The sequence below is a fragment of the Schistocerca cancellata genome, chromosome 1 (genome assembly GCF_023864275.1).
Source record: "Schistocerca cancellata isolate TAMUIC-IGC-003103 chromosome 1, iqSchCanc2.1, whole genome shotgun sequence".
NCBI classification, from domain to species: domain Eukaryota; kingdom Metazoa; phylum Arthropoda; class Insecta; order Orthoptera; family Acrididae; genus Schistocerca; species Schistocerca cancellata.
In genome coordinates this window covers 777,808,184-777,820,783 of record NC_064626.1, presented here as the reverse complement: position 1 = coordinate 777,820,783, position 12,600 = coordinate 777,808,184, and the positions used below count along the sequence as shown (strand labels likewise).

General features: G+C 39.2%; 1 protein-coding gene across 1 annotated transcript in view; it reads left to right on the top strand.

Annotated features, from left to right (window-relative positions):
- The window catches only part of LOC126162267 (methyl farnesoate epoxidase-like), a 143,477-nt gene that overhangs the window by 110,077 nt on the left and 20,800 nt on the right, over positions 1-12,600 (top strand). Inside the window, exons 7-8 of the mRNA XM_049918665.1 lie at positions 3,596-3,713; positions 9,905-10,046. Coding sequence (XP_049774622.1) covers positions 3,596-3,713; positions 9,905-10,046 — 260 coding nt within the window. The remainder of the gene's footprint in view (positions 1-3,595; positions 3,714-9,904; positions 10,047-12,600) is intronic.

The window sequence follows — 12,600 nt, the reverse complement described above, 5'->3', positions numbered from 1 at the left end:
TTTTAGTACTCTGATGGAAATGCCATCAATTCCATGCGAGCTTTCACATTTGAGTGAATTTATTATTTTCCTAATTTCAGTAGGAGAGGTGGGTTGAATTTCAGTTTTATCAAATTGTGTAGGTACTGCCTCTTCCATATACTGCCTTGCATTTTCTAATGAACAGCTGGAACCTATTTTTCTACACACTTAAAAAATGATTATTAAAAATGTTTTCTACTTCTGACTTCTTGTTAACAAACTTTTCATTGTGTTTGTAACTTACCAAACAAAAGCGTTGGTATGTTGATAGAGACACTAACAAACACAAACACACACACAAAATTCAAGCTTTCGCAACCCATGGTTGCTTCATCAGGAAAGAGGGAAGGAGAGGGAAAGACGAAAGGATGTGGGTTTTAAGGGAGAGGATAAGGAGTCATTCCAATCCCAGGAGCGGAAAGACTTACCTTAGAGGGAAAAAGGAACAGATATACACTCGCACACACACACACACACACACACACACACACACACACACACACACACACACACACATATCCATATATGTGTGGATGGATATGTGTGTGTGTTTTTAGATATATTTTTTCCCACGTGGAATGTTTCCCTATATTATATTCTTTTCATTGTGTTTGATAGAAATACAGTCTTCCTGTGCTCTCAGTTGCCCTGTTTCCCTTTTCACAATATTCCAAATCCTTTTAATTTTATTATCAGATGTGCTAATCTCAGACATAATGCACATACTCCTGGATTTTTTAATAACTTTTCTTAATACAGTGCAGTAGTTTTTATAATGTGTCATTGTTTCGGGATCATTACTCCTCCTAGCTATATGATACATTTCCCTTTTCTGTTTACAAGATATTTTTATCCCTTTAGTAAGCCATGGCTTTTTACGTGGTTTCTTACAATTGTATTTCACTGTTTGCGTATTAGGGAAACTGTTTTCAAATATACTCACAAAGGTATCATGAAATAGGTTAAATTTTAGATTAGCATCATGTTCCCTGTACACCTCATCCCAGTCTAACTGTTGCAAGCTTTCCCTAAAAGTTTGAAGTGTTAAATCATTAACGGAATGCACTACTCTGGAGGACTGTTTTGCATTACTGCATGGAGCTATATCATTTACTGTAACTAGCTGTGCATCATGATCAGACAGACCATTCTTAATAGGAAAAGTTTTTATTTGATTAAACTTATCTTGGTCTAAGGAAACATTATCTATCAGGGTGCTGTTTTCCTGTACCATCCAAGTAGGAAAATCAATAACTGATGTCAAATTGAAAGAAGCAAGTAATACTTCAAGGTCAAGCTTTCTATCGGACTCTTTCAGAAAATCTACATTGAAATCTCCACAAACAATAATTTGCTTTCCTTTGTCTGACAGGTAGCACAACAAAGAATCCAAATTTTTCAAAAATAGTTGAAAATTTCCCAATGGCTACAATTATAAAAGTACCTTTATTTAGTTTAAGCTCACATGCACATGCTTCTATGTGTTGCTCTATGCAAAATTTTTTAGTTTCCAAATTTTTCACACTATGACTGATTTTAACATATATGGCAATTCCTACTCTCTCCATAATGTCTCTACTTACATGAGCTGAAAGCTTATATCCACCTTCATTTACCATTTCCATATCGGTGACTATATGACGTTCAGACAGGCATAGTACATTTATTCCACCCTCAGTTTCTAAATCTTCTATACAAACGAGAAGTTCATCTACTTTGTTTTTAATCCCCTGATATTCTGATGCAATATATTAACATTATTTTTCACTGTACTGTTATGCGAATCTTGTGATATTTTCACATCTTTAGTACCTGCCTGTCTGAACTTTTCATTAAGCTTAATTTCAATTGATTTAGGATGATTGGATACTGATCTTAGCCCAAAAAAGTACTCTCATGAGTTTCAGTGCCCACCCCCCCTTAAAGATTTGAGATGCACACCATGTCTTGTGAAGTCCCACCTACCAATGCCATCACCAGGAACCAAACCTATGCTTGACAAAGTAGCTGTCCAAAGCAGCTGATCTAGCTCTATATTGACCTTCCTGACAGAGCTGTTCAATTTGGGCCAGTCATACTGCATGATAGCAGGAACCAAGCCAACATTTGTATGGTTCTTTGCAGATGCTATTTTTACCAGGTCACACTCAATATTGTAGCCCTGATCCCTGTCAATACTGTTTCCCGCTCCACCCACTACCACAACATGATCCTTCTTTGTAAAACCTTTGCACAATGATCCTACATCCTCACTTGGCTAAGACATGCATTGGGCTTGAAAATACATGTAACCTGTCACCTAATTTTTCCTGCAAAATCTGGCCCACACCTCTTCCATGGCTACTACCCAACAACAGAACTTTCCTCCTACTTTCTACTTTTTTTTTTGCAACAGTTGGTTTCCTAGTGAAAGTCTGTTGAGTGCTGACTACACTTACATCTACTTGAGCCTCTTCCTTAGCTGACTGAGATAGCAAGGCAAATCTATTGTTTGTGCCAATGATGAAACTGTCTGCTACTGTTCTCTTTCTGTGGCCCCTGTTCCTTGCTACAACTTCCCACCTGTCTTCATCCTCCTACCCACTTAACCTCATCAGTTCCTCCCTAGCACTATCCAGTTCAGCCTGAAGGGCTCTAATCTTCCCTTCCTGTTCCACTATTTTCCTATCCCTTGAACATAATCTGTAATACCATGGAAGAAACCCATTTACTTCCCCGATTCCCATGCCACTACATTCACCCCATTGTAACCATTTGTCATGACAGCTGCACAGAACCCCAGAACTGACTTTCCTACAGCAGCTCAAACACTTCTTGCTCATGGTTGTTCACAATTTTTTTTACAAAATTTATCTAGGCAATAACAATAATATTCTCTTAACTACATATCACAAAAGCCACTAAAGTTATGTGGAACACTAATATATGTGTATATGTCAAAGACTGCTCTACTTCTACCAATTTCTGCAGTGGAAACACTTCTTTGCTACCAATCCCTGGTACCAAACAGAACTAGTTCCACCATTAAATGTTGGCTTTCTCAGTTTGTACACCCACCCAGTTGTGAGCCCCCTTCCCCTCCCACCTACCCACCACCTGGTCAACTTGAGGAATTCTTTAGCTCAAATTTGGCCTCACCATGCTTCCCCAGGTCCTTTCTCAAGAATATAAACCATCATTGCAGACAAAGGCTCCAACATTATCATGATGAATCTTAGTAACTACCTGACAAAAGGCTTTCACCAACTATTTGAGTTCTAAATCTAAGATGTGATGTTAGCAGCTCCATGATAATCTACCTGAGTGTGCATAAGAGTGTAATTACTATGAAGAACAAAATCTCTATAGTTGAATTACAAGGTTCAGCTCTTTATTTATTTGTGTATCCACTGTCTAACAAATAAAACTATATGATTAGCACTTGTCTTCATTTATTCTTTTTTTTTTATTCCATCCAACATTTCCCCCTGTTGTATATATTTTTAGAAACTTTAAATAGTTCTGTAAATTCGTGTTTCCTTTTTATGTTTCAATTTACCGAAAATATATATGTGTTAATTTTCTTGTATTTTAGGATGCCATATACTGAAGCAGTTCTAATGGAGATACAGAGAAGAGTAAACACTGCTCCTACTTCTGTTGCCCATCGAGCTGTTTGTGATACAGAACTCTTTGGATACAAAATACCAAAGGTAACAGAGCCTGATAGAAGGAATGGTGTTGGTAATAGTTTTATACCTAACATTTAGAAACCATTCACAATATTTCTGAATGATCTGATGCCTTTGCACTCATGTTTCAGCCAGACTGACTGACACTTGTATTTCACATCAGTTAATTTAAGGTCTACAGCTCACTGTCTAGTGGTTAGCATCGCCGTCTCCAGATTTTGGGGTCCCAGGTTTGATTACAAGCTGGCTCAGAGATTTTCTTTGTTTGAGTGTTGGATGTTTGTGTTGCAATGATAGTTTTATCTCATCATCATGAACATGTACAGGTCACCGAAGTTGCATCAAATAGAAAGACTTGCACAAGGCAGTTGAACAATCCTAGCCATGGTCTTTCAGACAATAAAGCCATTCAATAATTTAATTTATGGAGTTGTGGACAACTAACTGACTCTCTCTCTCTCTCTCTCTCATGATCATGAATGTACTAAATGCTTTTCACTGACACATCAATGAGTAACAAGTTATTTTTCAATTAGCTCTCCAAGAGGTGTTATCTATCAGTGAATATGAATAATATTTTTGCTTTTTCTTATTGCAAAGTCTAAGCTTCATTGCTAAAACCATTATTCAGTCTTCAGCTTGATAATTTTGTTAAATCACTACCCTCTTCATGGCTTAAAAGATTTGTTCCCTGTGTTTGCCTGATCCCCTTTTACCAAGTAATTTGCCTTCAAAAATGCTTTTCACACATGTTACGTCCAGGCATATGGCTAGAAAATTTTGTCAGTCTCTCTTCTCTTTCCTTCCAGCCTTCTTCATTTATATTTGTTAGGACTGCTTGATTTGCTTCTCTACGGCTCCACCTCATTCTAAGTACTCTCATCCATATTCATACTTTCATTGCTGATTACCTTTTTACTTACTGTTCAGTTCTCACCATCACAGAGTAGCGCACCACAGACAAAATATTTTGCAAATACCTTTCTGAGTCACGGATCTGCTCATTGAGAGACTTATCTTGACCTGGAACACTAATTCAGAAAAGGCTGCTCACTATGTAGTTTTCCATAGTGTGCTTGTTATGTCCATCACTGATTGCTTGCTAAATAGCAAAACTGTTTTATCTGCTCCATGTAACATATTCCAAGTGTCGTATAAGTGATGATATGCTGACCACTCTTTCCTGTTAGTAACAGTTTTGTTGTTTCAGCATTTACATTAACTTTACACTATTACAATGTGACTGCCATCACTTTCCATATTATGTTCACATTCTTTTCTGTGCCCACCACTACAGCATTACAACAAATCATTTGCAATGGACTGTTTCTTAGTTTAACTGACTCCTTGTTGTTCTCTTTTTTAAGATGTTGGTCCTTTTCTCAATTAACATGCAATATATCACTTCTGGCTGCAACAGTCAGTGATTGCTGCTCATTATTGTGAGCAACAGAATTTATTTTCTGCCTTTGGGGGCCAGGAACTGTTCTCACACCTGTAGATAAGTGTCTAGTTTTTGCTTAATCCAGCTGAAGGATGGTGGCCTGGCCTGACCTGACAATTTTCAATAGTGAGTGTTTCCTACAGAAGGCTATTATTTACTAATACCCTTCGGACAACACACTTCTGAACATGTCAGTAGGCAGCAGCACTTTACAGAAGTACTATGAACGTTAACAGGGAATGGCCAACTGCAATGCCTACTTGCTGCTCTGGAGGCTAATTGGCCCAAAGTTCTCTCAGTGTAGAAAGTTTAGAAAGTGTAGACAGATGGTTCAGGAAAAAGCCATCTAACAGAGTTCTGAGCATCTAGCTATCTGGGAGTGTTACCTAATGAATGACATGGATCTGACTTTCCAAAATCCTTATTAGCTTGTACCCCAACATGATAGGTACAATAAGCTGTAACATCACATTCAGAAAAGTCCCAAGACCAGGAAGATTACTTACACCACTATGTCCCCTAACTACAGCTACCGTATACCAATCATTTAAAGTATGTAGTTCTTGTATATGTCCATGCCCTCTTTGACTTTAGACTGTTTTCCTGTGTTGTTTACAGAAAAATTGTAGATATCAGTTGGTGACAGTTTAGCAACTGATTGCAGTGTCTGTTGTACAATCCAGTGGTCAGAAGTGGGAGCTTTTGGAAAGTAGTCAGACTGCTGCAGGGCATTAGTTAGTGGTGCAGCAGAAGCAACTGTTTTAACCTCATCTTTTGTGTCAAGGCAAGGCAGATAACCCTTATTTAGCTGGACAGCACATGTGTGACAGTGCACAGAAATTATTCAAGTCTGTCAACTGGAACTTCACCAGGTGATATGGTAGCTTCAAGATCACAGAAAGCAGGAATATTTCGAACACACTGAACAAGTGTGATAAAAACAGACAGCCCTATTTCACACCTTTCTTAATTTTAGTTTCCTTGCAATATCATGGGCACTTGCATAGCTTCCACCTTTCCATTCCATTCCAGTTTTAAAAAATCCAATTTTCTGTGTTGAATGCATTTTGTACATCAATATAAGTTACAAACTCAGAGCGTTCACTTTCATTATTCTTTCTGTGTCATCTGTAATGTTAAAACTGGTTGCCTAGTTGCCTTCATCAGCATACTATACTCATGGCTTGCATTAGCATATGCATAACAATAATAATAATTATTATTATTATCATTTTGTTTTAATTTAGAGCATGCAATTATTGTTATTGCTATTATTTGATGTGTCAACAGCCTGTCAGTATTTTGCTGGCCTGTGAGTAATTTAAAGAGCCTCTGTGAGCTGGTAACATACTTCAAAAGTAAACTCTGGTCGCAACAGTAAAAAAAAAAAAAAAAAAAAAAAAAAAAAAAAAAAAAAAAAAAAAAAAAAAAAGGGGGGGGGCATGCCACTTCTTAACTCCCTCTCACTGAGCCTAGCTTGTGTTTAAGCAAGCTCTGTGGCTTGCACTTGTTACCATCTGTGGGATTCATTAGAATGAACAAAAATTGAAGTTCCTGGCTGCAGCAACATGTAAAATAAGGAAAAGGCAATCACTCACCTATAGTGGATCAAGTGGATTGATGGGCGTTGCACAGAAACACACAACAGAGGACTATTCACACTAGCTCTCAAACACTAAGTCTTTCTCTAGCAGAAGTATATACATTCACACACACAACTACACAGGCACCCAAATACACACTCAGTGGCCATGGCAAGACTGGTTATCAATACTCTATTACTGAAAGCAGTTGCCTGAGCTGATGGAAGTGGGGAGGGGCAGTGAAAGACACAAGTAGGGGGTAGTGGGAAAGAGACAAGTCTTAGGACAGATGCCTCTGTGGCTGCACAACAAGTCAAATGGAGTACATGGGAGGGGAAAAAAGAGGGGTAAAGAGAGAGAAAAGTGATGATGAAGAGTGAGAAAGGGAGGTGAGAGTGAAGGGCAAGGTGTTGAAAAGGGGAGAGAGGGTGGGGGGAAAGGAAAAGAGAGGGTGGGGGGAAAGGAAAAGAGAGGGAGGGGAGAGAATGTGTGTCTGTCTGTGTGTGTTGTGAGTTGTGTGTGTGTGTGTGTGTGTGTGTGTGTGTGTAAGAGAGAGAGAGAGAATAAGAATGAGAATTCCTGCATGGGTTGGGGAGGAAGAGTGGTGGGAGAAGGCAGTGCATGATCTGCATGGAGAAGGAGTGGTTTGGACAGAAGAGAGAAGGGAAAAGATAAGGGGAAGTGATGGGAACAAATTAGTGGAGGTTGGGGACAGGGGCATTGCAGGAGTGCAGGATATATTGGATGTTGGAAAGACAGTTCCCATCTGCATAGTTCATAAAAAGTTGTGTTGTAAGGAGGTATCCAAATGGCCTGCAAAGTGAAACAGCTGTTGACGTCATTTGTGTTTTGGTGTGGAGCATATTTAGCAACTGGATGGTCAGGCTTGTGGTCAGCCAGAGTTTGGTGATGGCTATTCATGTGAGTAGACAGCTCGTTATTTGTCATACCCACTTAGAACGGGGTACAGTAATTGCAGCATAGCTCACACATAACATGGCTGCTTTCTCACGTGGCCTTGCCTTTCATTGAGGAGGAAATGCCTGTGACTGACTGAGGTTGAAAGTGGTGGGCAGGTGTATGGGACAGATCTTGCACCAGGGCTGACCACAAGGGAATGACCCACAGGGTGCAGTATTGGAAATAGGATTGGAATAGGAATGAGCATAGGCAAGCATACACTGAGCGGGTGGTACAACACTATTTTGGGAGATGTGGATAAAATTTTGAGTAGGATATCCCTCATTTCAGGGCAAGAGATATTCAAAGTGTTGGTGGAGGATGTGGTTGAGCTTTTTAATGTCAGGATGACACTGGGTGATCAGAGGAGTGGCTGGTTAACAGGTTTACTAGTGTCACAGGAGCAGAATGGGTGATTTGTTTTTGGATAGGGTATTGTCTGTAAGTAAAGGCTCTGGTAAGGTTATCAGTTAATTTTGATAACTGCCTTCCACTGAAGATGCAGTATCTGTGGATGGAAAGGCTGTAAGGAAGAGGCTTTTTGATGTGGGATGAATGACAGCTGTCAAAGTGGAGGTACTGTCGGTGATTGGTGCACTTGATGTGGACACATGTATTTATGGAGCCATCCGAGAAGAGGAGATCAACATCTCGGAGAATTCAATAGATTTATATAACAGTCTGCACCAGCTGTCAGATATGTCAACCTAAAAGTCTTGCTGTAAGAATCTTAATCCAGAAATATAGTATGACCTCCAATGTCTGCTAAAATCTGTGGGCCAATCAAAATACTTCACTTGTGAATTCAAGTCTCCTTCTTCAACATCACAGGTTTTAATGAACATAAACTAAATACAAATAAACCACAGAAAAAATTGAGTCTGGAACCAAACAAAAACAAAGACTTCTAGAACTGCCTATCTCTTGGCAATTAAAGTACTCAAGAGATTTACTGAATAATTCAAATGTTAGTGCTGCAGAACACTGCAGCTTCATACAATGTAAGCTTTCACGGCTGGTATTGTCTTCACTTAAAACTTCCGGGCTGATAGGCCGTGGTCGAAGTATAAAACACTCTCCTGACGTTTCGTCTCCGACTGCAGGAGACATCCTCAGAGGTAAAGCGGCGAACTGCCCACGGCCTATCAGCCCGGAAGTTTTAAGTGAAGACTGCAGCTTCGTCAGCCCCTGGGGAAGCACTTTAACATGAACCACTCTCTCTGTCTAAGTATGTGCTGTTGGTTCAAACACACAGCAGGCACAACATGTGGTTGCATAAAGACCACACTATGTTAGGAAAATAGACAGGTCCAGTGCAATATCCACTGGCATTACAAGACCATTTCTTTCTCTTTGTTTCACCCCCTCTTTGCATACTCACCTACTTCTTAGTATCAATAAATGCAATCATCCAGGTGCCACACTCCAATTGGCTTCCATGTTTCAATGGAGAGGATTTCTGCTGTAGTGGACAACCACTACCAACCCACTACCTGCAATGTATCTTTACACACCAACAATAATAACTATAGCCTCTTCCAGGCTTCCCCCTCTCATGATTACCCCATAGATCTAAACATAAACAAAGCTTCCTCATTCACTGTGATTTTTCTGGCAATATTTTATAAATGTGCATGTATTTAAAAAAGAACTAGCACATTAAAACTGTTACAGAATTTTAACTGCAAATCAATATAACTACATGTTTAATCTTATATAACTGTATATGAATTCACTCACCATTTTAATCATTACACTTCTTAACATTATTCACAACTTTCATTCTTCTAAATTCTACACTAAAATGAACAATACTTTGTGACAGATACTTCAGTGACAAAGGAAAAATAAACGCACTGAAAATTACATTCATTAGTATATGGAAGATAGTGAAGATGTGTAACTTTGTATATAGAGCTTCTTTTTCTTAGAAGATACTGCTAAGCATTGTAAGAGTGAACATGTTTCATATTTTCCCTTCAGAAATGTCATGTAAATACTACATTCAGTGCATGGTCAGAACGATTTTTCAATTTTTATTCATGGTTTACTATTCAAATTACTCTATATTTATGCTTCGAAAAAAAAATAATAATTTTTTTACTCTTGTGTGTGTGTGTGTGTGTGTGTGTGTGAGAGAGAGAGAGAGAGAGAGAGAGAGAGAGAGAGAGACTTGACACAGGAAATTTATTTTGAAATCAAGTAATATATCCTGTATATTTCAGGGAACAACAATTCTAGTTAGTATATGGAGTGTACACATGGATAAACAACACTGGGGAGATCCAGAAAACTTCAGACCAGACAGATTCATTGGAAAAGATGGAAAGATAAAACATGATACCTGGTTTCTTCCTTTTGGATTAGGTATGAGGAAAAATATTAAAGTACTTGTTGAAGCACTTTGAAGACAGTTTGTTTATTGCCATATGTGGTTTGCTTCTTTTATTTGATGATGCTTTACAACTTTAAATAAAACTAGTTTGTAGTTTTTATTCATTATAGTTTTCCAGTTTTATTTATTTAATTTTGCTTACATTAAATAGCATTGCACATTCTGCAGAATTTTATGAAATGTGACCCATTTATTCCTTGTATCTGTACATCAATGGGCAAAGGGCATTTTTAAAGGAAGGAATGGATGTCAGTGTTGCTTCCTGTTTCTGCAATGGAAGGCTGCTTAACCTCACATTTAAGCTTATACAGGGTGCTTTTGCTAAATGGAGACAAACTGGAAGAAATTATTCCTGAGAGGATTAGGAGCAAAAAAGGTCATACGGACATTTGACCAAAAATGTGTACAAGGAAAGTACATGCACTACAAAGGTGGAGATCAGAGATCTTTGATAGTGGCTCTGGTATCAGGACCAGACATGTGGTCCAATAGTGTGAGGTAAGCCAGGCAACCATGTGGAACATTCACCACAAAAACTGCCACTATCAGGGACTTTCCTCCATGGCAACAATTTTGTCACTGGTTTGTCACATAGGCCACTACAGTGCTGGCATTTCTGTCATCCATTCTATTCACAAATGAGGCTATCTTTATGAAGGACAGCATTGTGAACCTTCACAACAACCACCTGTGTGCATCAGAGAATACCCACAGTATAATAGTTGTGAACTGTCAATACTGGCACAGCCTCAATGTGTGGGTGGGGATTGTTAACAGCCATCTTGTGGGCCCAGTCATCCTTCCACAAAGCCTTACCAGTAAGGGCATATCTGCACTTCCTGTTGGTGAGTCTGCCTCCCTCACTAGAAGACATGCTTGTGGTGGCACAAAAGCTAATGTGGCTACTAATTATGGTGCTTTAGCTAGCTGTCCTCTGGAATGTGGACTTAAAACACTAGTAAAGACAAACATTACCACTTGCATCATGTGTTCATATGTGTGCTATCAATCACTGAAATACACACTGTCAAAGATCTTTTAACCCTACCTTCAAGTGGATGTACCTCTCTTGGAACACATTTTCAGTCATATGTCCATATGACCTTTCTCTCCTTATCCTTTCAGGGATTTTTCCTGCAGTTTGTCCTCATTTAGCAGAATCAGCCTGCATAAGCATTAACACATAGTAACAATAAAAACTGGCAACTCTGATTACTGCTTGCAAGGTTTCTTATTTTGGGACATTAAATTATTGTCTCTCTTCCTTTCTTTCCAAATGACTAATGCAATTTAAGAGGCTGAATTTTGTCTTTTCTTCTTTGATTTTGTTCTAACTAGGAACACAAAGAAACACACCATAAGGGAGATACAATTTATTGGGTCACAAAGTGACAACAACAAGAAAACAGTGTAGATAAAGTCACAGAGTGGCAACAATAACAATACAGTGAAGGTGGTTAAATGTCTAAAAAATATTAACAACTAAAGGCCTGGAGACCTGTGCTTTTCCTTGTAAAGATCCTGTCCCGATCAGGCATCATTGGTGTAATGCATTGCATGCATGGCGGGCCAGGTGATGGAAGTCAGTGACTGTGCTGCCCCTGGCAGCCACCTTATGTAGTTACAGGCATGTCACTTGAATGTCAGTGAGAACTACACTTGCTGTAGTGGCTCGGCTTATGCCCATTGTGGGTGGCAGGTGTAATAACCAGAGGGTTATTACAAAAAGATCAGGCATCATGATCCAGTGACTGGAGAGACATCCATGGCATCCAGTGACTGGAGAGACATCCATGGCATCTGTCCAGATGAAGACAAAGCAGGTCCTCTTGGTCGAAGAGGGGTCAAGGCTCATGGGGAGCCAGGACTAGGCATCTATTTTCGCATATTGGGGATGAAAATGGGTCTCAGAATTGTACAGAACAAAGCCCAACACTGAAGATGATGAGTGGCTTTGTCTGGTAAGGACACGGAGTGGCTGAACAAGAAAACCAAGGGCTTATAATTTACAACTAAATGAAATTTTTCGTTAACACATGAATTTTTTTTAAGCTGTAGACAATAGCAAGAGGTTTTTTCTAACTCAGAATAATGTTGCTGAGCTGAGTTGAGTGTTTTTGAGTCAGAGGCAGTAGGCTCTTTGGAGCTATCTGATTGACAATGGGCCAGGATGACTCTCACCTCGTACTCAGATGCATCCATAGCCAGGACCAGATGCTTGTCAGGTTGAAATGTTCCAAAACATGGAGCAGAGTGAAGATGATACTTAAGCTGTACAAAAATATGCTCACAAGCTGCAGACCAAATAAAAGAAGAACAATTCTGAAGCAACATTACCAAGGGGTGGGCAGTGAAAGTCAGTCTGGAAACAAATTTGTGATAGTGTGCCACTTACCCGAGTTCCCCTAGATTATATAGATAAGGCAAAGCAATAATGGCAGCCACATATTGCTTCATGGGACGAATGCCTCAGTGAGATTACATCTGAGGTGCATAACCTGTAGAACAGTAAACAAAGAATGGAAG